Genomic DNA, 25,441 nt, shown 5'->3' on the forward strand with positions numbered 1-25,441 from the left:
ATAGGAATCATATATATCTATCTATCACATCCCACAAGTTGTGATTATTTAGGTCAGGGCTCGACAAATTTTTCTAAAGTCCAAGAGCCAGGGCAAAAGTGTAGGAGCCAGACCACAAAAAAAAAATAAAAAAAAAAATACAGGATTAAAAGTGTGTTATGCAGCTGTTACATGGGGTAGTGGTTACCTGCTTGCTTTTGCTGGGAGCCCCCACACTGTTGCAGCTCCATCCTCTCTGCAGTGTCCACCTTCCCTGCCTCCTTCGTGCACTGAGATCAGCGCTGCTGAAAGAGCGCTAGATGGGCATTATTGACAAAAAGCATATTTTATTTCTTAATAAATATATGAAACAGTGGAGTATCTATATTTGGTGCATGGCATGCTGCCAGGATGCGGTCATAATACCGACCGCGGGCATGCCGATGTCAGAATCTCAACACCTGTCAGTATCCTGGTGCCGGCGGCCCGAAGGCAAATAGTGGGGTTAGGGTTAGGCACTGGGGAAAGGTTTAGGGTGCAGGGAGAAGGAGGTTAGGTTTAGGCATCGGGGAGGGAGGTTTAGGGAGAGGGGGAGGGTTAGGATACTGGCCGTCAGGTGTCTGTTTCCTATTCCTAACCCTGTCAAGAGGCCGATGTCAGGATTCTGACTCCCAGGATCCGAAGCGCCAGCATCTCGTACCCAACCCGTGCTGCCCATGAGTCAAGGGGATCCTGTGCCGCACACACTGTGCTCATGTGCACAGTGTGTGTGGCACAGTATCCCTTTATACTTACAGTTAGTGGGGCCATTTTGCAGGTGATGTCTGTGAAAAGATGGACCCTGCACAGGAAGTAGTCAAAGCTCTGACACTATGTCAGAGTCTTTGTTATCTACTGTGCAGGCGCCATTATTACACATATATGCAGGGCCGGTGCTACCAGTAGGCAACCTTAAGAAGCCAGCCTAAGGGCGGCGGCCACTGGAGGGCGGCGCTGAATCTGCAATTTAATGGCATAATTCATGGCTCAGGGGCATATAATGAATTGGCGGCAGTGTTATGAGGTACATTATGATTTCAGTGCTCTGCTGTGTGTAATAATCTATATAGTATATTGTGAATTTGGGACACTACTGTGTGGCATGTTATTTAACTGGGGAGACTGATGCATGACGTATTATAAATTGGAGGGAGCAGGGGCGGTTGGTGAAATGTTGCCTAGGGCGCCCGGAAACCTTGCACCGGCCCTGCAATCGCAGGAAAGATAGCATTGGCGGCAACAGGTATGGGGTGGGGGGCACTATAGCTCTTCTTAATACACCCCTTATGTTACAAAAAACATTTTCCCGTAAATTTCTCATGTGCATTAATATGGCTTTCATGTCATCTTTATTCTTTCATGTATGTCAGTATTCCCACATCTTAGAAGAGAGGATGAAAGATGTCTCCCATGACGTAGCTTACACTGAGCCTGGCTTCCTTGAAGAGGACTCCAAAGACCATCCCGAGTCAGTGATTCTGATACCTAGATCAGTGAAGATAAAGTATGCTAAAACATATAGATTGGAACCCAAAAATACATTTTCAGTTCAAACAGTTGAAAGAAAAATGCAACAAATTTTAAAGGTAGGTCAGAAGATGCAAAAAGTGGAGCAAAACTCTATTAAATTACTAAAATTGTTTTAAATATATATGTAAGAATCATCTATAGATAAATGTCAACGTTCTGGATGGATTTCATATGTTACATAATTACATCAGCTCTACAGTCTCAGCTTTTGTTGACTAGGAGTTGCCATAATGATGTCTCTTAAAGGGTGAAATCCTGATTCTGTAACGACTGCGTCTATTGCTGCAGCAGTGCAGCAGCATCTGTGTCTTATACTAAGGCCACAGGTGATTTCATTAACACTGAGACGCCCACTTGCAGCATCTTGCAGTGGTGCAGTTCTGTCTCGATGTGTCTTTAGCTGCACCAGCGGAATTTGCACCAGCCCTAAGGCACATGCAGTTTTTCCATCTGACCATTGCCCTTCTGTGTGAGCAGCTGTGTATCTTTGGACGCAGCCGCTTATCGCAACACCCACTGAATTCCACAGAACGTGCCTCTGAATCTGTTCTGCGTCTCTGAGCACTAACAACTGGGACACATGCACTATGCGACTGACTTAAAACATCTGCCAACCGCGTGCGGCATTAACATTGCATGCGACTCGGAATCAGGCCCTTAGGGGTGAATGTAAAGTGTGCAATATGTGTACTTGCATTTTAACACCTTTATTTAGAATTGTATATTAAACTAAAGATACCCCGGTCATCACCATCATTCACACTTGATGTTACACTAGGATTAAGGGCTCTCAAAAGATACTCCTCCTAAACAGGAGAATAAAATGCATCTCTTAGGAGCATGCTTTACTTGTGTCTGCACAGCCTCCTTACCATACTTCACTTGTACATGAACAACCTTATCTGGCACTACAGGCACAATACAAACAACTTTATAATGTAAGTTATGCGTATGAATAATAAATAACCCCTAAATAAGGTTTGTTAGACCTGATTCTGAATTGGGAGTAAAGTACCTGGACAAACCATGTTGCACTGCTGTAAAATTTGTTGAGAGACTAAGGCCCTGATTCAGAGCCGGACGCTCTTTCAGAGCACTCGCTCTGAATCAGGGCAGTTTTTTTTTGGTGCCGGCCTCCTGGATGCTCGCTAAGCTGTGGGTGACCACTCACAGCTTTTGCGAGCGGCCAGGTGATGGTCGCGACCATCACAACTATTGGGCTTGCGAGGAGACCCTTGTGGTAGGGTCTCATCTGTCATAAGCCCCAGTGATCTTCTGACTCTAATAGAGCCGGAAGCTCACTACTGACATCACTCTTGATTCAGTAGGGCCGCCCCCAAACGGCAGGCGTTCCTTCGAGAACGCCTCCATTTGGCCAGCCACCCCCCCCCCGACCCACCTACCAAACGGGGTGAGCTGTCGATCAACATCGACAGCCGCCCCTTTTGGATGCGAGCGCTGGAGCGAGTGATTTCTCGCTCGCTCCAGGGCGTGCGCACTGCCCGGCCATCGACCCGCTTGCGAGCGGGTCTGAATCAGACCCTAAGTTCTGAGAGGGCCATGTCCAAACTCAAATCTACGTTTCAGTGTAAAAATAAAGCTGTCCAGTATTTGTAGGCTACATGCAAAGGCAGTATTTACCCTGCATGCAAAAGTAGTAAATATATTTGCACCCCTTGCATTGCAACATTGTTTGTCCAATTCGATGTTAGGCTCGGACTGAACATGCATACTATTGAATATGTAAAAAGAAAGAGTACTAGCGTGTAAGACTGGGCACCAAACAATGATTACAAGCAGTGGCGGATTTTACCTAGGAGCAGACCCCGGCAGGAAAAGGTAGCACCTGCAGCTGATTACAAATATAGCGATATTGAGCAATCATTGTTTGGAGTCTTGCATGCTAGTGCTCTTTCTTGTTTCTTCTGGTGACGAAAGTCACACGGTGAATTGCGACCACCACATTGACATGAATGGGGAAGCACTGATTGGTTGGGAACACCGCTCCCAAGCTCTCAGCCAATCAGTGCTTCTACATTAATTTCAGTGGAGTGGCCGAAAGTGGCCCTGTCACCAGGGCCTTTTCTAGGAGCTGGGGCTCCCAGTGCGAATAGTCACAATGCGCCCCCCCCAAACAAGTGTAAGATAATAAGTTTGCCTGGAAAATAAAAGGTGTGGCCTCAAATGAATAGACTACCTTATGAATTAATAACGTTAACAAAACCATAGGATTAGGGACAGCAAAACCAACTTCTGTTTTCCTCTTCTAATATACACCATCAGTCTTGTCCCTCCCACAGGAAAAATAAAACATACTGCTCTCCCACAGAGGAAATCACATTGCTCCCCCCACAGAATGAAAGCACATTGCTCCCCCACAGAATAAAAGCACATTGCTCCCCACAGAGGATATCACATTGCCCCCCCTACAGAATAAAAACACATTGCTCCCCCACAGAATAAAAGCACATTGCTCCCCCACAGAATAAAAGCACATTGCTCCCCCACAGAATAAAAGCACATTGCTCCCTACAGAGGAAATCACATTGCCCCCCCCACAGAAGAAATAACATTGTTCTCTCACAGAATAAAAGCACATTGCTCCCCCACTCCCCAACAAGAAAAAAAACACATTGCTTCCCCACAGAGAAAAAGCACATTGCTCCCCCACAGAGAAAAAACACATTGCTCCACCACAGAGGAAATAACATTGCTACCCCACAGAATAAAAGCACATTGCTCTCCCATAGAATAAAAGCACATTGCTACCCACAGAGGAAATAACATTGCCCCCCCCACAGAAGAAATAACATTGCTCCTCCACAGAGGAAATAACATTGCTCCCCCACATAGAAAAAGCATATTGCTCCCCACAGAATAAAGGAACATTGCTCCTCCACAGAGAAAAAGCACATTGCTCCCCCACAGAGAAATAACACATTGTTCCCCCACAGAAAAAAATAAAACAACACACACTTGCCTGCTGGCGCTGGGGCTGAGAAGTGTGCGGGTGGCAGAGTGCGGGCGGCCATTCGGGCAGTGACATCATAGGTCACATGTCATGCCTCCATATGTCACAGCCGGGTGCACTGCTGAGCTCCAAGAAAAGCCCAGCACTACCAGGTCCCAGTAGTACTGTGGGATTGCGAGCCGTGATTGCATGGCTCATCCGCCCCTAGAAATGACCCTGGGTATATATTATACTAAACATGTCTGGAGACCTATCCTCAGTATATTCACTTTCCACCAAATAGAGCCATTTTGTACTGAACATGTCTGGAGACCTGTCCTCAGTATATTCACTTTCCATCATATAGAGCCATTTTATTGTAGTGCAACAAAATGTCTCTCTGTATGATGGAAAGCGAATATACTGAGGACAGGTCTATAAAGGGATACAATATTTGGTGTATGTGTCTTGTGTTTATTTTAATATTTTCTTTACAGGCAGACTACAAGCACCACCAGGCCCTTTATGTCTCGGCATGCTGGCACTTCTACAAGTGCCATCATGCTGGGACTTGTAGGCCGCCTGTAATGAAAAATATTATTTTGCTATTTATTACCATTATCTCTACACCCACCACCCAGGGGTGCGGGGAATAGCTCTGGGATTTCATTCCTTAGGAGGAGGAACTTTTATTTGTGGGGGAGGGGGAGGTGGGGTCCCGAATTTCCAAGAAATTCTAGCACTGAGCTGACCCTGACTGGTTCTGCCCGGTGCTGGTTTTTGGAAAATATGGAGAACACCAAGCTGTTTTTTCCCCTGATTTTCCAATACCAGCCCATGCTGAAAGGTCCAGGGCTGGTTATGGATTTTGGAGGTGTATTCCCATGTATGTTATTTTAAAAAATTCAACCATGTCTTCTCTTTGATACATAACAAAGCCAGTACAGATCGTACTATTCTGTGCAGTGCTTCGGTCAAATATGCCGCTCACAGGCAGGTCTATATACTATATACTATTCAGCTGTGATGTTTCTGCGTCTTCTATCGGGTTTAAAAATCCAACGGTTAGTAAATCTAGGGTTTCTATTGCTGTCTATATAAATTGATCAAGCCTGAACGGGAGGAGGATCATGAGCAGGACACAGTGCTGTGGTGCCCTAGAGCTCTGAGCTCCCTGAGTTAAGCACAGCAGGGAGGGATCTGTCAATCTTCACAAGATGCCGTGTAAGATTATCGGGGGCTGTACTCCATCTCAGAATGGTGTACAGTAACGCCACCAAGTTCCAAAAAATATGCTTTTTCAAAACTTGATGAATAGCCCCAATACTTAATTGATACAAAAGTAGGTGAACAGTTTCACCTGTTTTTGTATAAATTAAGTTATGATGAATAGAACCATTAAAAAGGGAATGATCTTTTCTTTTAAGAATGGCCATCATTTTAGCCGTAATATTAACTCTCATAGAGCAGGGTCAAAGGTCCCTCCTTCAAAATTAAAATGAACATTCAACAAATCATGGAAGTCTAAAGTAAAAAAACTGCGTTGAGGGAAATCGTCCCGTGTGTATGCAGCATAAAGCTGCGTATCCACTAGTAGTTAGTGGAACGACAGTAAGATTACAAGATTGTAATCGTACAGTCGTTCATCATCCACTGCAGTGCCTACTCTGAACAATATGTCATTCAGTGTAGGCACCCTCCCTCATCCCTGAACATGGTCAATCTGTCGTTATCGGCAGATTGACCAGCATGTTCAGGAGATAATTGATGTCGGAAACAACCAGAGGGAGCGCGCATCGCTTGTTATTTTTAACATTTTTATGCTCGATTTGTGAATGTTTAATGAGCGATTGAACGATAACGATGTCATTATCGTTCAATTGCTAATTTTAATCGACCAAGTGGATGTGCGCCTTTAGACTGAATTTTTCTGCATACATATTGGCTATGGTTTTGTGGCCACAGTCTACTCCTTGAATTTTAAATATTTGGAACCAAATATTTTGATGAGCCTATTTTAAATGTGATGAAAATCGGAATTCTGAGATGCTAATGCAAATGTGGTGATTACATGAACATACCATGCTATGGGCCTAATGTTGAGTTGAACAGCCAGCATGGATTTAAAAGTGAATGCACAGCCATATTCATCAGCAGGATGGCCCCGCTCCGAGCCTTGGCTGAGTACATTAGTCCTGGCTGAAGGTAAGGAGCTGGGGACCGACAGATTAAACGAAGATGCCAATGAGTTTCCTAATTCCTTTGCTGCAAAGGATGAGTGAGGCTAGCTAGGTGCTACAGATAACCCTGCTTTCAAATTATGTGTCCCGCTTAAGGGGCACATCCACTAGATGATCCATTCCCTGTCCAATCTCTAAACGATTTTCCCTTGATTTTCTCCCTTGAAATTTTATCTTTCAGTCTGAAAGATTTGCAAACGATTTGCAAACTATCTTTAATAGATCAAGTGAAATTGACCTGCATGTTCAGTCGACTGACGAGACGATCAAACGACCAGCGGGAGCGCGCATCGTTGATCGTTAACGACCAAACACTGCACGATTTATAAACGATTTTTAAACGATTGAACGATAACGACGTCGTTATCGTTCAATCACCTGCTAAAATCGTGTAGTGGATGCCACCCTTTAGCAATATCGCCCAGTACTATGGAAAAAAAGATGCTTTTCCATAGATCAAGTAAGGGCAAATCATACTTGCCAGCTCTCCTTGATTGTCAAGGAGACTCCCTGAAATAGTAGCAATCTCCCTGACTCCCTGAAGAGTCTGGCAATCTCCCTGATTGCACCACACCCCCATTATGTATCTGTTATATACTTAAAAAAATCAGAGATCTATACATTCAGATGGGATCATCAGTGCCATTTCCCAGCATTGGTTTTAAGGCACAATGGCCCTCATTCAGAGCCGTACGCAAACAGCAGTACGCTCGTTGCGTTCCGATGTTGACTAACCGCGCATGCGTCGGTGTAACACTGCGCATGTGCGATCGGCAGATTGCGAGCTTATTTTGTCTCGTTCGTAAAAAAGCGTACAGGAAGTGACATGTCCAATGTGATTGACAGAACAGGGCGTTTTTGGGTGTTGACGGGGGTGGAGATGGAAAAACGCAGGCGTGTCGAGGTGTTTTTGGGGCGTACATACATTAGCAGATGCGAGCGTAAAATGTGTTCGGACCGACTCATACATCACTGGATGATCCTCTTTCCCTTCAAAATGCTCGCAGAGCTTAGGGTCTGGATTACTCGACCACATTGGCGATGGCCTTCTCCTCCATCCCGGCACTCCACGATGTTGCAGCGATTAATCGCGGGTGGTCAGAACAGCAATTAGTGTTGGATTGAAAACCGGCTTGGTATGTGTTTTGAAAGCAGTTTTTTGGGTTAGCACAAAAGCGTACGCAGGTGGAAATCATAGCTGCTAATGTCAGGATTACACAATCAATTTGCGTACATTTGTGGGGGTTTCTTTTGGGCTCAATTTGTTGGTTAGGGCCTATTGTAACAATAATGTCATCATGTTTTTTTTGTTTTTACCTTTTTCTTTTGGCCTGTTGAATTTGCATCGTTATGTTAAATTTTAAACGTTCCTTAAAGAGCCCTTTTTTTTTTTTCATGTAAAATGTGGTTTTTGCCAGTTTTTGCCTTTTGGCCCAGGATTAAATGTAACCCATTTTGACAATAATGTGAGAATACAATGTCAAACTTTTTTTTTATTTTTATTGCTCAAACAAAAACTAAAATAAATAACTGATTTTTGACAAAGTTTTTTTGCAGGGTTCATTCCCAAAGTTACAATAATTGGGACAACATAAAAGATTTATGAAACGTAGAACACAAAATTAAAAACAATTCACAAGAAAGGAGAGGGAAGTTTTGACCAGAAAGGAATATGAGCCAAGCACAGAAGGAGTGTGGGAAAAGTCACCATTGCTGTCACCGTTTTTTCACCCGTTTGGCTGGGGGAGGGAGGGCGCCAGACCGGGTCCGGGATGTCATCGGGCTGGCCTGTCCAGAGGCAGATGTTGTGGCCTCTGGACTAGGCACAGGGCTAGGCACATTTGGAGGATTGGCTGATGTTGTGCCAGAGGTGGAGGATCCTGATGTTCCGGCAGGAAGGGAGGTTGGCTCCACCATGTGCTGGCGAACAAGCTGCTCCAGGGCATTGGCGATGCGGATGTTGGCCCTGGTATTTTCCGGCAGGGCCTGACCAATGGTCACGTTGGCCGCAGCATTTTGCTACAGGGCCTCAGCCACCCGTATCAGACTGGCGTCCATCCTCTGCAGAATCTCCGTATGGAAATCCGATTTGAAATTGAGTTCTGTGAGGAGGGCCACTGCCTGCGAGGGGGATTGCCCTGGACTGGCTTCAGCAGGGTCCTCAGCCGGATGTACTGGTTCCTCCCCTGCAGAGCCAGCAGAAATTCTGCGGCCAAGGCTCCCCTCTGGAGCAGACTCATCCGCCTGTGTCTCTGTTTGGAAAAATGAGAAAAGAGTCACATTAAAATCTACATATTGGCACAATAACATTTCAGAGTTGGTGACATCACAAGATTTACCTGGGACAACATGAGGAGCCGCAAAGTCTGGCATGTCCGTATCCATGTTGGACACGCCAAACACCTCCACAGGCTGCACACACCCCTGTGCCAGCTCTTCTAAATCCGTCAACTCCAATGACACAGGGGTGGGACCCCCACCTGTCCCCCTTGCATGCCTAGCCCTGTCCGCCAGTTTTTGCTTTAGGCGATATTTGAAGTCTGTGGGATAAAATTGGAACCGTTATCCTTTTGTTTAAAATGGGGTTTGTTTATAGGGGGGGCAAGTGTTTACTTACCGCCGTTTGACATCCCGGGCTAGACGGACATAATCACCCACCCTATTGACAGCAACGGCTACCTCTTCCCACATTCTCCACTTCTGGCTTGTACTCATATTCCTGTCTGCCTGTGGCAGGATGCCCACACACTTCTGAATCAAAACCTCCATCTCCTTTCTTGTGAAATGTGGCTGCCTTTTCTTTTTGGCAGCTTTGCCCGGAATACTGGGCCCAGCAGCCTCTTCCATGTCATCCTCCTCACCTATTTGTGTAAATATGCAGATTTCTCAACTTCACAACTTGCCCAATATAAATGCATGAAAGACTTACCACCTGACTGTTGTCCATTGTTTCCCTGGTCTGTAGCCATGTCTGAGCTCCAAACAAGAAATACACCAGAATTTAAATGTTGTTTCGTGACGTATTTATACATGCGTCCTTATTTTGCGGCCACATCATTGATTGTGCGTTCCTATGATCCCTCCTTAATTTTTGCGGGAAACTAAACACTATTTATGGCTTGGTGTGTCTCGAGTCGAGGTGGCGTTTTTGGATTGTTGGAGGTTACCTTGGTTGGAGTTTCTTGTTTACGGATTTAGGAGTTGGCGTTGTTTGGAGTTTATTTTGTTTGCTAGAGTTGCGTTTTTACTTTCCGGTCGCTTTTTTTTGGGATATTTTTTTGGCCTCGTTTCTTGATTTGGTAAGTTTTGTGAAGTCTAACTTTGGTTCAATTGGTGTCTCCTTCTGTTTGTTATTGTTCTTAATTTTTTTACCCCTAATTTCATCTCTTTTAGGTTTGTTTTTCTTTCGGCCCCAAAGACCTTTTGATTGGGAATCTTATATATTAGCTCTTGGTAAGTCCATTTTTTTACTTGTATTTGCGAACTAATTAGCGCATTTTTCTCTGTTTGTATAGTGACTTGTATTGGCGAACTAATTAGCTCATTTTTCTCTGTTTGTATAGTGACTTGTATTGGCAAACTAATTAGCGCATTTTTCTCTGTTTGCATAGTGACTTGTATTGGCGAACTAATTAGCGCATTTTTCTCTGTTTGTATAGTGACTTGTATTGGCGAACTAATTAGCGCATTTTTCTCTGTTTGTATAGTGACTTGTATTGGCGAACTAATTAGCGCATTTTTCTCTGTTTGTATAGTGACTTGTATTGGCGAACTAATTAGCGCATTTTTCTCTGTTTGTATAGTGACTTGTATTGGCGAACTAATTAGCGCATTTTTCTCTGTTTGTATAGTGACTTGTATTGGCGAACTAATTAGCGCATTTTTCTCTGTTTGTATAGTGACTTATATTGGCGAACTAATTAGCGCATTTTTCTCTGTTTGTATAGTGACTTGTATTGGCGAACTAATTAGCACATTTTTAAATGCTTATTCATCCTGTAAAATTGTTTGTGTTTTCCCTTTAGCATTTTTGGCTTACATTTGACCCCAATTTGACGTACTGTGTGCAATGTCGTTTTGCTCGTTGCCCAAATGTGTGTTTCGCCTATTTTATGTTTTGTCTTGCACCAAATTTAGAAACATAAATGCACAGACTAAACATTTTTTTTTTAATATTGGGAATATTTTCAGTTTGGACGTATCATGACAATACCCCAGCATGTAAGCAGCAATGGATGGTATCATCAAGCTAAGTTGTTTTAATTTTCTTTTGGGGTGGGTAAAAAGCCTTACATTCAAATCTTGCCATTTCAGGTTGATCTGGGGCGGATTGTTCTGGCCATGCTCCCGGAAGCCGACCAACCTCAATCTCGTCCCAGGCGTAGGCATCGTAGGCGTGCAAGGCCCCAGATATTTCGAACACGTGTCACCCTTTTTGGAATGCCCGATGATGAGGTTTTAAGACGCTACCGTCTTCCTCCCAAAATCATCATAGACACTCTCTCATTAATAGAGAGTGATCTTGAGCGGCAAATTGACAGTCCAACAGCAATACCACCACTTACGCAATTTATGGCGGTGTTACATTTCTGTGCCTCAGGATCGTTTCAAACAACGGTGGGAATAGTGGCGGGCATCTCACAATCCTCCTTTTCCAGGATCCTGAGGGCAGTGATGGAGGCACTTTTCAAGCACCTCCATCATTTTATTAAAATGCCTTTGGATATGGGTGCCCTTAGTGTGGCCAAGGCCAATTTTTACTAAATAGCTGGCTTCCCACACATCATAGGGGTTGTGGATGGTACTCACATACCACTTCAGCCTCCAGCACGGCTGGAGGCCATATTTCGCAACCGTAAACATTATCACTCCCTGAATGTAATGGTGGTATATGATGCCTCCCTCCAGATCCTGTCCCTGAATGCTAAATTACCAGGAAGTGCACATGACTCCTTCGTCATCCGGCAATCAGGGATATGGCACAAATTAAAAAAAACCTACAAGCTGGTGATGCGTGGCTTCTGGGTAAGTGGAGACCTTTAGTACATAACAATGTTAAGCTTGATACACAGTGATCCTGATGTTGTCTATTCTTTTTCACAGGAGACAGTGGCTACCCTTGCATGCCCTGGCTGCTCACTCCTTATTTGGCTCCCACACCAGGCCCACAAAGTGAGTTTAATACCGCACTTACAGCCACCAGGCAAGTGGTGGAGCGCTGTATCGGCCTTTTAAAAGGCCGATTCAGATGCCTCCACCGCTCTGGTGGCGAGCTCATGTATTTGCCGGATATGGTTTCGAAAATTGTGGTCCTGTGTGGGATATTTCACAACATCGCCATAAGGAGTGGTGTCCCAATGCAGCCAGAGGATGCCTTACCTGAGGATGGTCCCCCCGAGGTTGGTCGGAGGTCAGTATGTGGGGGGGCCATACGCGATGATGTGGTGGCCTGATATTTTAGGTAATTATTGACCAAACAACAGTGTTTATACCCAATGTGTTACGGTTTGTTTGCGTTCATCTTTTTTTAAATTAATTTTTGCCCCATCTTCTGTTTGTTTGCATAATCTTTGGCACTCCCACGATGACTACTTCCTGCTACCCTTCAAAAACCTTTATGTGGAAACTTGTGGAATATATTATGTCACCCATATTGCAACGCCATATTTGTTGAATCATGTGGGCATGGACCTTCGTCAACCAGTTCTTGATTTGTTGTGTGTTTGTTTCCTGTTTTTGGTATGTGGTGTATTTCTGATTATCACTGTGTGTTTTGTTTGTGAGTGACCACTTTGTTTTTTGATTTCTGTTGTGAATAAATACTTGGAGAGTGTAATTTGTTTCCTTTTTGGGCACGTTAGAAGCAAGTGTAACCAAACTCACAAACGTTAAATTTGCCTAAGGGGTAACCCAGTAATGAAGCAAGTTGAGCTAAAATGTAATGTTTTCGGGGTACAAACCAACACACCAAGGAATCCTGTACAATCAGTTGGCTTCGTAAGATCGGCCTAAGCAGATTGCCCACCAAATAGGAACCTGTAAAATGTTGTAAACTATAATGTTGCCCACCCCAAAAAAGGAAAATTACATTGGTACTGGTAGGTGTTTCTTGTGCCTGTTTGCCTTCAAAATACAACACACAATCTGTAGTGAGATTAATTGGCAATCCTTGCTTGAAGAGTCTACTTATGTCAGTGTAAAGAATCTTGGATTTACAAAAAACGCATGAGACAGAGCGTTAATTAAAACTGATTTATTTTTAAACAATTTGTAAAAAAAACAAAAAACAAAAAAAACTAATTCCTAAGGAGGACCGCCAGATGGTCAAGGCCCTGCAGCAGCCCGGTGACTTGCTCCCGCATACGGGCCACACACTGACAGATTTCTGCCCGACGCCTCTGTTCCTCTGTGGGTGACAAAAGTTTGGGGATTAATACATCAATAATGAAGCAACATTCAAAAACAACACAAAACAAGCAAACCAAAACTTAAAAGCTTGTGCCAAAAACCAACATTACAAGGATAAAACCCAGCACCCCAAAATGTCGTAGGCCAAAAATACAAGGGCCCAAAAAAAATGCACAAAGGTGTGATGGTGAAATCAGCAGGAACAGGTAAAGACAACCCCCAAAAATTCCAAAAGGTGACAGAAAGCCCACAAAAATGGGGACGACACATGATTACATACAAACAGTTTGTGGTGCCCAAAAAAAACCAAAACATACCGTTCTGCAAAACGCCAGAGCAAGAAGCCACTCCCTCGACCTCCTCGGAGGTGGCTACATTCCCCAAACCTAGGGCAGGGCCGAAACTAGGATATCTGTCACCCGGTGCAAGGCAGCAATTTTGCGCCCCCCTCCCTTCCCGTACCTGGATTTTGTCCTTGCTCCTCCATAAGGTAGTGCATTACTCAGACGTCCCTGGTTCCATGCTCGTTGCCATGGGGTTCCATGCTCGTTTCCAGGGGGGTTTATGCTCATTGCCAGGAGGGTTTGAAGGGGGATGCAGCTCTCAGCATCCTCTCCCTGCAGCGCCAGCGTTCCCGGCACTTCCGGGAACGCTGTGTGCATTGCGCTCTGCTAACAGACACGAGAGGTCCAGCAGGACCTCTAGCATCTGTCTCTTCCTTGGCGGCGGCCATTTTTTGATGGCCGTTTTCAGCAGAGTCCATGCGGACGGCTAGTCCGCATGGAATCTGCTGAAAACGGTCATCCAAAAATGGCCACCGCCAAGGAAGAGACAGACGCTAGAGGTCCAGTAAGGACCTCTAGCATTAGTCTCCTCTTCGGCGGCGGCCATTTTCAGATGGCAGAGTCTGCATTTTCACCCCCCCGCAATTCCCTCCCGGTGCACGTGCACCTCTAGCCCCCCCCTAGTTGCAGCCCTGCCTAGGGGCAGGGTGTTGGCAGAATCCTGGGAGGGGTTATTTGGAGGAGGGGCGGTTGGAGGAGAGGGGGAATTGGGCTGGAGGGGAAGTAGCCCCGAAATCTCGGCCACAGGGTCTGGGGAGGAGGGGGTAATTGAGGAATTGGGGGTTGGCGAGAGGGGCCGTGACCGGCGTCTTGTCTGCCGATGACGCCGTAGTCTTTGCTGTGCCCCTAAAAGATGTAAAAATTATTGTGGTTAGTTTCAACATGAATCCAAAAAAAAAAAAAAGGAAAACATGCACATGCAGATATGACTACAATGAATAAATAGGACAGACATGAAAACATGCACATGCAGATATGAGTACAAGGAATAAATAGGACAGACATGAAAACATGCACATGCAGATATGAGTACAATGAATAAATAGGACAGACATGAAAACATACACATGCAGATATGACTACAATGAATAAATAGGACAGACATGAAAACATGCACACGCAGTTAGGGCCCACAAGATAAACATGAAAACCACAGTCCATAAAACTTACTTTCCGCGATCTGCATGCGAAAGCATGCCAGCAAGCGGGGCGTCCGCCGGTGCAGGTCCGACCACCTGCGCTCCAGCTGGCCGATATGTCGGCGTGAGCCGAAGGAGCGCAGGCGGCGACGTACCTCTGCATATGCGGAACGCTTTCTTTGATTTGTGATGGGTGGAGGCTGCCTGGTGATCCGCCTGTCCATCACCTCCGTGAGCACCAGCAGCTCGCGCCTGGTGAATGCGGCGGCTCTCATGATGGCAATGGTGTATTTTTAAAAAATTAATTTTAATAAAGCACCAAAAAAAAATTTGATTGGCTAATGTATTTGGGATATTAACAGGAGCAATTCTATTGGTTAGTGTATGAGTCATGTGTTCGACAGGGCCAGAAATCTCTTGAGAGTTATGATAGGCTTGATGCAGTGACATGCGTAAGCAAATTTAAATAAAGAAATGAACCACAGAAAATTTGCGGGGATCCAAACAAATAGAACAATTGTTTAATTGGGGCTAACATGTCTTTTGACCAATAAAAGCGAATGTTTAAGCCGTATTCTGCGGGTAAACACAAACACGGACAAGATTAAAGTTTATTGCATTGTGTTGAAAAAAAACAAAACAATTAAGCTAATTGATACATTGATTGCCATGATACGATTGAGGGAGGTAGGCAGAATAAACGAGCAATTAATCGGAATCTGACAGGCCCACTTCCGGTTTGTACTTGTGCGTGCGTTCCCTTCAAGCCATTTCAGGGATGTACGCTCGCTATTTGGCACGCTCGTTAGTTAGAGGAGGGGTCGCCTGAGTTTGGGGCGGATTTTTAGCTGCGTACGAAAATACGAGCGAGTGCTTGAATTTAAATATTTTTTTACGTACGCCGAACGTACGTACGCCCACTTGCGAGTGGGTCTGAATCAGGGCCAATGATCCCTAGAGCTACATACATCTTACTAACTGTTTTGGGGCTCCTTTACATTTGGATGTAAGTGAATTGTATGGCTCACCTCTCAGATGTAACAGGACACGTCCACATTACCGCCGCACTCTTAGGTGCTGCTTTCACAATCTCCCTGAAATGCTTTTTCCAAAGTAGGCAAATAACTATAATAGTACACAAAAAAATAATTTTACTACAGATGGGGGAACTAAAGCCCATTTGTTCCCCATCTTTTCTCAAATAAAAAAAAGTGATCACTCATTTAGAGCGGTAGGTTGTCTGGTTTATAAAATTGTTGGGCTACCATATTGTTCCTACACGTAGCAAGTGTTTACATACAGGCAGCAAAAAAAAAGAAAAGCATTTTCATTGCAAATGCCGATTTTTTGTCAAAACCTACACAAAGGGGCATATACAATTGGGCAAGGTTTAGCGAGGAAAAAATTTTGCGCCCCTCATGCCCAATTTAGGAATACTGCGGGTATGCACGCTCCCGATACGCTGCGTAAAAAAAAAAATCTTCACCTACCTGGCCGAGGGTCTCCGCGGCTCCCGGTGGCTTCCCCTCTCTCTTCTTACTGGGAGCCCCGGGGGCTACTGGGAGGCTCCAGGGGCTGGTGGGAGGGGCAAGAGCTGCTGGGAGATGTAGTTCTCCCAGCGCCCATTCCGGGCGGGCCACACATACATCGGGGGTCATGCACACACACAGTCACTCATACACACTTACAAGCACCCTGCTGCAGAAGAGCCGGCTCCCGACGCTGGATGCAGAAGACAGCACTTCGGAAGGTGAGTAATTAAGAACTAATTAAGCTAATTGGAAACTTACAAATGCTTAATTAGTCCTAAGGTGGGGTGCTGCCGGGGTGCCAGAGCAAGTCCCACAGATTTTTCCTGAAATTAACGATTTTAGGAAAAATCACGCTTGCTCTGGAGAAGCGAGGATAAAAACTTCCCGGCATGCAGGAAAAATAAACACGCACCTAATTGAATAGCAAAAAACCCACACCTGCAGAAAAATCCTCGCGGGTGCAGGTTTTTTGCTATTCTCGCACCCAATTGAATATGCCCCATAGAATCCTGCTTTTCACTATTTTGGAAAGGTGGATTATTGGCGAAACAAGAACCACAAAGTATTTCTTTGTGGTGTTTATAAGACAAAAAAATGCATTTGCTTTTGGTTCCTTCTCAATAAAATAAAAAAAAACACTCCATCTTGAGGGAGAAGATCTTTCACTGAGGAGAGAAAGGATGATCATTGTGAGGAGAATAGGAGTAGGGATAACGTTCACACCCAGTTCCTCCAAGATTAGTGCACCTTCTTCTGGGTTCTTGGCAAAGCATGATCTGAACTCTACGTTGAACAGACAGCACTTGTTGTCTCAGAGACTTGGTGACTTCTCGGAGATCTCTTGTCTTATTCATTAGCGTTGCAAGGTCCTTAAAAATGTGAAATTTAATATCAGTTTAGGTAGCAGAGAGGAGGTTCTTTATGTCTTGCATACTTTTGTCTTTAAGTTTAATATGACAATTGGAAAATACTGTCCACTGACTAATCTCTGCCTGAGAGCTTTATGATCTCTATAAATTAATAGATTCAGATGCTTCCAGTCTGGCTCTTAGGGCCTGATTCAGAGCCGGATGCTCTGACCAGAGCGCTCGCTCTGAATCAGGGCCCTCCTACCTAAAAATGGAGCGGCCTCTTGGACGCTTGCATAGCTGTGGGTTATGCGAGCGTCCATGATGATGGTCGCGATGGCCAAGACCATTGCGACCATCGGGCTTGCGACGAGACCCTTGGCTGTCGCTATGCGGGACTCGTGCATGCACACTACGGAGCTCCCTCCATCGTGCGCATGCGCATTAGGGCACCATCAACCCGCTTGCGAGCGTCCTACGCTCACGAGCGGGTCTGAATTAGGCCCTTAGGCCTAATTAGGCCCTTAGTGCATACCTCCCAACTGTCCTGCATTCAGCGAGACAGTCCCATATTTCTGGGACCGTCCCGCTGTCCCACCCGTGGGCCGCAGTGTCCCTCGGTTGGTCGGGGATTTGGGAGGAGCACTAACCACCTCATAGCAGAGCAGCGGGTAAGAAGGGGTAGAATAGATGCCGTGCGCATGCGCATGACATCTATCCACTAGTGTACGGGGAACCTGGGGGCTTCCCAGCATCTTGGAGAGTGCTGGGCATACCCCCACAATGACACAAACGGGGGTGCCGCGAGGCTCTGCCCTGTTTCCCCGATGCTCCGCTATTTTTACGCAATGCCCCATCCCTTTTTGTGGCGCACTCGCCTACGGCACGCTAAATGTCCCACATGATGACACTTCAAAGTTGGCAGGTATGTTAGTGAGTGACAGATTTCATCAGGCTGGGTACACACTTGTCGATATATCCCTCATTTAATCAGTGAGTGATATATCACTAGGGCATTGGCGGGTGTGTACACCCGAAATATCTGTGAAAGATGGACAGATATATCAGGTCAGTCCTGCATCACAGCTGCATATGTGTACAGGCGACCTGCCGACTGCCCGTACACTTGCTGCAGGAACCACAAATACTGACATCTCAACTGGCCAGGCAAATTTAAATGCCCACCCAATTATGATGTCAGGCCAGACATATCAAGCCGCTGTTTGATAAGTGTGCATAGCTTACCAATAAGCTACTGACCGATCTGTCATTGTAGTGTGTAAACATACTTTAGGACAAAATGTAACCAAACTGATAATTTTGTTGTGCTGCTGTTGTCCATAGGGGCTGTGTCCACTCAGTCCATAAAGGCTGACTGGGCTGTGTTGTGCTGCTGTTGTCCATAGGGGCTGGCTGGGCTGTGTTGTGCTGCTGTCATAGGGGCTGGCTGGGCTGTGTTGTGCAGTCAGTTGTCCATAGGGGCTGTGTCCACTCCAAAGTCTATATGGGCTGGCTGGACTGTGTTGTGCAGTGTGCCATAAAGGCTGTAGTCGTAGAGGGGTGCTGTAGTGTTGTCCAGGGGGTGATCTGTGCATCAGGGGTGCTCCCCCAAAGTGCACTCCAAAATTTTTTTATTTTTTTTCATGTGCGCTGTAGCGCCAAGCGTGTGCCTGTGTCATAAATCAAGGGCTGGCTGGCTTGTCCGTTAAAGGGTGCTGTAACCCCCAAAGTGCACTCCAAAAAAAATATTTTTTTTTTCTGTGCTTGTGAATTGTGTGCGCAGTAGCCGCACGTGCATCATCAAAGTAACGCCAAGCGTGCACCTGTGTCATAAGTAAAGGGCAAGCTGGCTTGACCATTAAAGGGTGCTGTAACCCCCAAAGTGCACTCCAAACAAAATAAAAAATTATTTTCTGTGTTTATGCATTGTGTGCACTGTGGCTGCACGTGCTTCAACAAAGGAGCAGCGCCAAGCGTGCGCCTGTGTCCCATAAGTAAAGGGCCGGCTGGCTTGTCCGTTAAAGGGTGCTGTAACCCCCAAAGTGCACTCCAAAAAATATATATTTTTTTGTGTTTGTGAATTGTGTGCACAGTAGCCGCACGTGCATCAACAAAGTAGCGTCAAGCGTGCGCCTGTGTCATAAGTAAAGGGCAGGCTGATTTGACCATTAAAGGGTGCTGTAACCCCCAAAGTGCACTCCAAACAAAATAAAAAAATATTTTCTGTGTTTGTGAATTGTGTGCACTAGGCCTGATTCAGACCCAGTCGCAAGCGCTGTGCGCTCGCAACTGGGTCGATGGTAGGCCAGTGCGTATGCGCATGACGGAGCCGGCTCCGTCGTGCACGTGCGTGGGACACAGATAGCGATGGGCACTCCGTCGCTCCGGGTCTCGTACCAAAGGGAGCGTGCTGTCAATGTTGGTGGGCGGGCCAGGGGCGTGGCTGCCCAGATGGAGGCTTTCCCATGGGAACGCCTACCGTCTGGGGCCGGCCCCACTGACATCACAAGTGATGTCAGTGGGAGAGCTTTCAGCTCTGTTAGAGCCGAAAGCTCTCTGGGGCTTGCGGCAACGAGACCCTACCACAAGGGTCTCGTCGCAAGCCCAATGGCCGCGATGGTCTTGACCATCGTGACCATCATCATGGCCGCTCGCTATAGCTGTGGGTGGTCACCCACAGCTATGCAAGCGGCCAGGAGGCCGTTCTGCAAAAAAAAATGCCCGGCCCTGATTCAGAGCGAGCGCTCTGTCAGAGCGTCTGGCTCTGAATCAGGCCCACTGTGGCTGCACGTGCATCAACAAAGGAGCAGCGCCAAGCGTGCGCCTGTGTCTCATAAGTAAAGGGCCGGCTGGCTCATCTCTTAAAGGGTGGTGTAAGCCCCCAAAGTGCACTCCAACAAAAATAAAAAATTATTTTCTGTGTTTGTGAATTGTGTGCGCTGTAGCCGCACGTCCATCAACAAAGGAGCAGCGCCAAGCATGCGCCTGTGTCATAATTAAAGGGCCGGTTGGCTTGTCCATTAAAGGGTGCTGTAACCCCCAAAGTGCACTCCAAAAAATAGTTTTTTTTTTCTGTGTTTGTGAATTGTGTGCACTGTACGTGCATCCTCAAAGCAGCAGCACCAAGCGTGCATCTGTCTGTTAAAGGGTGGTGTAACCCCCAAAGTGCTCTCCAACAAAAATAAAACATTTTCTTCTGTGTTTGTGAATTGTCTGCGCTGTACGTGCATCCTCAAAGCAGCAGCGCCAAGCGTGCGTCTGTCTGTTAAAGGGTGGTGTAACCCCCAAAGTGCACTCCAACAAAATAAGACATTTTCTTCTGTGTTTGTGAATTGTCTGCACTGTACGTGCATCCTCAAAGCAGCAGCACCAAGCGTGCGTCTGTCTGTTGAAGGGTGGTGTAACCCCCAAAGTGCACTCTAACAAAAATAAAACATTTTCTTCTGTTTTTGTGAATTGTCTGCACTGTACGTGCATCCTCAAAGCAGCAGCGCCAAGCGTGCATCTGTCTGTTAAAGGGTGGTGTAACCCCCAAAGTGCACTCTAACAAAAATAAAACATTTTCTTCTGTGTTTGTGAATTGTCTGCACTGTACGTGCATCCTCAAAGCAGCAGCGCCAAGCGTGCGTCTGTCTGTTAAACGGTGGTGTAACCCTCAAAGTGCGCTCCACAAAAAATAAAAAATTCTTCTTTTTTTCTGTCTTTGTGAATTGTGTGCACTGAAGCTGCACGTGCATCAACAAAGGAGCAGCGCCAAGCGTGCGCCTGTGTCCCATAAGTAAAGAGCTGGCTGGCTCATTTCTTAAAGGGTGGTGTAACCCACAAAGAGCACTAGTCTCCAACAAAAAAATGATTTTCTGTGTTTGTGTGCGCCTTAGCCGCACGTATATATCAATATAACATAAATGGAGGACCAAACTTTCTCCGTAAAAATAAAATAGGGAAAGATCAAGAACCACTTCCTCCTAGTGCTGAAGCTGCTGCCACTAGTCATGACATAGACTATAACATGCCACCAACGTCGTCTGCCAAGGCCGATGCCCAATGTCATAGTAAAAAAAACATTTAAATCATCTGAGGAGAAACGTTAACTTGCCAATATGCCATTTACGACACGGAGTGGCAAGGAACGGCTAAGGTCGTGGCTCTTTCCACCATTTGCACACCCTCTGCAAGTGCTGAAAGGAGCACCCACAGTCCACTTGCTGATATGCAAATTGAAAATGTCACTGTTGAAGTACAACAGGATGAGGATACTGGTGTAGCTGGCGCTGAGGAGAAAGTTGGCGAGGAGGATTCTGATGGTGATGTGGTTTGTTTAAATCAGGCTCTGGCGGAGACAGTTGTTGTCCGTGGGATGAAAAAGCCCATCACGGTCATGCCTGGGCAGAGGACCAAACATTCCACCTCTTTGGTCTGTAAATATTTCTATCCAAATCCAGACAACAACTGTCTTGCCATATGTACCATATGTAAATGTGAAATAAGTAGGGGTAGGGACGTTAACCACCTAGGAACATCCTCCCTTATACGTCACCTGCAGCGCATTCATAAAAAGTTACTGTCAAGTTCAGAAACTTTGGCTAAGACCGTAAGCAGTCCAGGGACACTTAAATCCCTTTGTCCTGTTGTATCAAAGCGCCTGCAAACCACACCGTCAACTCCCTCCTCGTCAATTTCCCCCTTAGTCAGGATTGGAAGTAGTCCTGCAGGCCATGTCACTGGCATGACTGACTCTCCTATCCGGGATTCCTCCGGAGGATCCTGCATTACTATGCCTACTGCTGCCGATGCTGCTGTTGCTGCTGGGAGTCGTTCATCATCCCAGAGAGGAAGTAGGAACACTGCTACTTTTACTAAACAATTGACCCTCCAACAGTCCTTAGCGAGGAGGATGAAGTACGACAGCAGTCATCCTGAAGCAAAACATATAACTGAGGCCTTGACTGCTATGTTGGTGTTAGACGTGCGTCCGGTATCCGCCATTAGTGCAGTGGGATTTAGACAATTGATGGAGGTAGTGTATCCCCGGTTCCAAATCCCGTCTAGATTCCACTTCACTAGGCAGGCGATACCGAGACTGTACAGAAACGTCAGAAAAAGTGTCCTCAGTGTCCTGAAAAATGCAGTTGCACCCAATGTCCACTTAACCACGGACATGTGGACAAGTGGAACAGGGCAGACTAAGGACTATATGACTGTGACAGCCCACTGGGTAGATGTATCACCTTATGCAGCAACAATAGCAGCATCACCAGCAGCAGCATCTCAGAAACGCCAGCTCGTTCCAAGGCAGGCTACGCTGTGTATCACCGGTTTCAGTAAGAGGCACACCGCTGACAACCTCTTAGAGAAACTGATGGAAATCATCACCCAGTGGCTTACCCCACTTAGACTCTGCTGGGGATTTGTGATATCTGACAACGCCACCAATATTGTGCGGGCATTACATCTGGGCAAATTCCAGCACATCCCATGTTTTGCTCTCACAATAATTTGGTGGTGCAGAATTTTCTGAAAAGCGACAGGGGCGTGCAGGAGACGCTTTGGGTGGCCCGAAAAATTTCTGGCCACTTTCGCCATTCAGCGACTGCGTGCCGAAGACTGGAGCGCCAGCAAACACTCTTGAACCTGCCCCGCCATCACCTGAAGCAAGAGGTTGTGACGCGGTGGAACTCAACCCTCTATATGCTTCAGAGGATGGAGGAGCAGCAAAAAGCCATTCAAGCCTATACATCCCCCTATGACTTAGGCAAAGGAGGGGGTATGCACCTGACTCAAGCACAGTGGAGAATGATTTCCGTGTTGTGCAAGGTTCTCCAGCCCTTCGAACTTGCCACATGTGAAATCAGTTCAGACACTGCCAGCTTGAGTCAGGTCATTCCCCTTATCAGGCTTTTGCAGAAGCAGCTAGAGAAAGTGAAGGAGGAGCTAAGATGGAGCGATTCCGCTCGGCATGTGGGACTTGTGGATGAAGCCCTTCATTCGCTTTGCCAGGATTCCAGGGTGGTCAATCTGTTGAAATCAGACCACTACATTTTGGCCACCGTGCTCGATCCTAGGTTTAAAGCCTATGTGGTGTCTCTCTTACCGGCCGACACAAGCCTGCAGAGGTGCAAAGACCTGCTGGTGAAAACACTGTCAGCTGAAGCGGAACGTGACACGTCAACAGCTCCTTCTTCATTTTCTCCCGCAACTGGGGCTGCGAGGAAAAAACTTAGGTATCCTAAGCAACCCGCTGGTGGTGATGCAGGGCGGCAGGATCAAGTTTGGACATCTGGTCCGGACTGAAGGACCTGGCAACAATTTCTGACATGTCTACTATCACTGCATATGATACTGTCACCATTGACAGAATGGTGGCGGACTACATCGGTGACAGCATCCAAGTAGGCATGTCAGACAGTCCAGTACTGGCAGGAAAAGAGGCAATTTGGAAGCCCCTGTACAAACTGGCTCTATTTTACCTGAGTTGCCCCCCCCCCCTCCAGTGTGTACTCCGAAAGAGTGTTTAGTGCAGCCGGGAACCTTGTCAGCGATAGGCGTAGGAGTTTGCTTCCACAAAATGTGGAGAAGATGATGTTCATAAAAATGAAATATCAACTCTTCCAGGGAGACCAGCCTCCAGAACGTACAGAGGGACCTGTGGTGGTGGATTCCAGAGGTGACGAATTAATACTCTGTGAGGATGAGGATGTACACAACACTGAAGAGGGTGAGGAATCGGTGGAGGAGGAGGATGAGGACGACATCTTGCATCCGTAGAGCCAGTTTGTGCATGGACAGATTAATTGCCAGCTTGTTTTGTGGGGGCCCAAATGAACCAATCATTTCAGCCACAGTCGTGTGGCAGACCCTGGCGCTGAAATTATTGGTTTGTTAAAGTGTGCATGTCCTGTTTATACAACATAAGGGTGGGTGGGAGAGCCCAAGGACAATTCCATCTTGCACCTCTTTTTTTTTCCTTTGCATTATGTACTGTTTGGGGCCTAGTTTTTCAAACTGCCATCCTGTCTGCCACTGCAGTGTCACTCCTAGATGGGCCACGTGTTTGTGCCGCCCACTCGTGTCGCTTAGCATAGTCATCCAGCTACCTCGGTGCAACCTTTTGGACATAAAAACACTATTGTGAGGTGTGAGGTGTTCAGAATAGACTGGAAATGAGTGGAAATTAAGGTTATTGAGGTTAATAATAGCATAGGAGCAGAATAACCCACAAATTCTGTGATTTTAGCTGTTTTTATGCTTTTTTTTTTCAAAAAAATACAGATCCAAAACACAAAACCCAGAACCCAAAACACGGAAGGGTGGTTTTGGCAAAACCAATCCACATCCAAAACACGAAGAAAGATCCAGATCCAGAACCAAAACACGAAAAGTGGCCGGTGCACACCCCTAATTTAAATGAGTCCTGCAAATAAGGGAACATGAGCACCGGCTTTATTTCATGTGTCACACTTGAAAACATGTCATTTTATTACTTTGGCAGACTTGCATCTATAAATATTCTTTCCCATATACTTTTCACTTGGCTACTGGAAAAAGTTGGAAACCGACTGTGATCCCGTGCACAGAGAACATGGCTCCAGTGTGTCTCAGTACCCGCAGCCATTCTGCACAAACATAGACCGATTATCGAAGGATCTGCGACCGATGCTGCGTCTTTGTATGTAGATGCTTGGATTTGCAAAGCCGCCGCTGTTCAGATTTTGTTACAACATTATTCAATGATATGCGCAGAAACTTAAGGCAGGACTTCACAGTAAGGAACTGAAAGCTAATTGTGTCTGCCCCTTAGTGTCTCTTCTACATGGGACATACATTTAGCTATGTTCAAGCTATTTATACAGTTTATAAATTGGTAAATGATCGATATTGCTCTTTCTGGTTAAAACCCATTACAGATGTAAAAAAAATTCTTTACACACAATAGAATTCTTCTCCCCTATTAATTGATTCACCTTAGTAGGAATATGAGTGGAAATTTGGTAACTGAGAAGAATGGAAATTCTATGTATCCGAGATACTTTTCTTCAACTGTTATTGTTGAATAAAAAGCAATTAGTCTATCTTTCATGATGACTTAACCATGGGGCACTGAGTACAAATACAATCTAATAATAAAATATAAAAGGTAGAATTAATAATTTCTATGAATAGAAAAATGAAACTACTTGTATTGTAGCTTGCAGCAGGGTAATGTTTGCTTTGCATTTGTTTTGTATGTAGGCACCCTATCAAATATTTTTAGCTAATACTTTTAAAAATAGTAGTAAAAAATGATTAAATGAAATTACAATTGAATAATTTTTGAAATAATAATGACATTTTGAAATAATTTCTTTGTAAACATATCTTTGCATTTGTCTGTCTAGGACAAGATTCATAATATGGCGTATGATCCAGATGCTTGCAAGCCTCTAACAAGCTCT

The 25,441-nt window shown here is 45.6% G+C and overlaps 1 protein-coding gene across 1 annotated transcript in view; it reads left to right on the forward strand.

Moving 5' to 3' along the window:
• Window positions 1-1,412: 1,412 nt before the first annotated feature.
• Window positions 1,413-25,441, forward strand: part of DYNLT2 (dynein light chain Tctex-type 2) — a 27,929-nt gene continuing 3,900 nt past the window's right edge. The window contains exons 1-2 of the mRNA XM_088457409.1: window positions 1,413-1,604; window positions 25,385-25,441. The exon at window positions 25,385-25,441 is cut by the window's right edge and continues 102 nt beyond it. Coding sequence (XP_088313535.1) covers window positions 1,413-1,604; window positions 25,385-25,441 — 249 coding nt within the window. The remainder of the gene's footprint in view (window positions 1,605-25,384) is intronic.

Source organism: Taudactylus pleione, unplaced genomic scaffold (genome assembly GCF_031769625.1).
Source record: "Taudactylus pleione unplaced genomic scaffold, aTauple2 ptg000760l, whole genome shotgun sequence".
NCBI classification, from domain to species: Eukaryota; Metazoa; Chordata; class Amphibia; order Anura; family Myobatrachidae; genus Taudactylus; species Taudactylus pleione.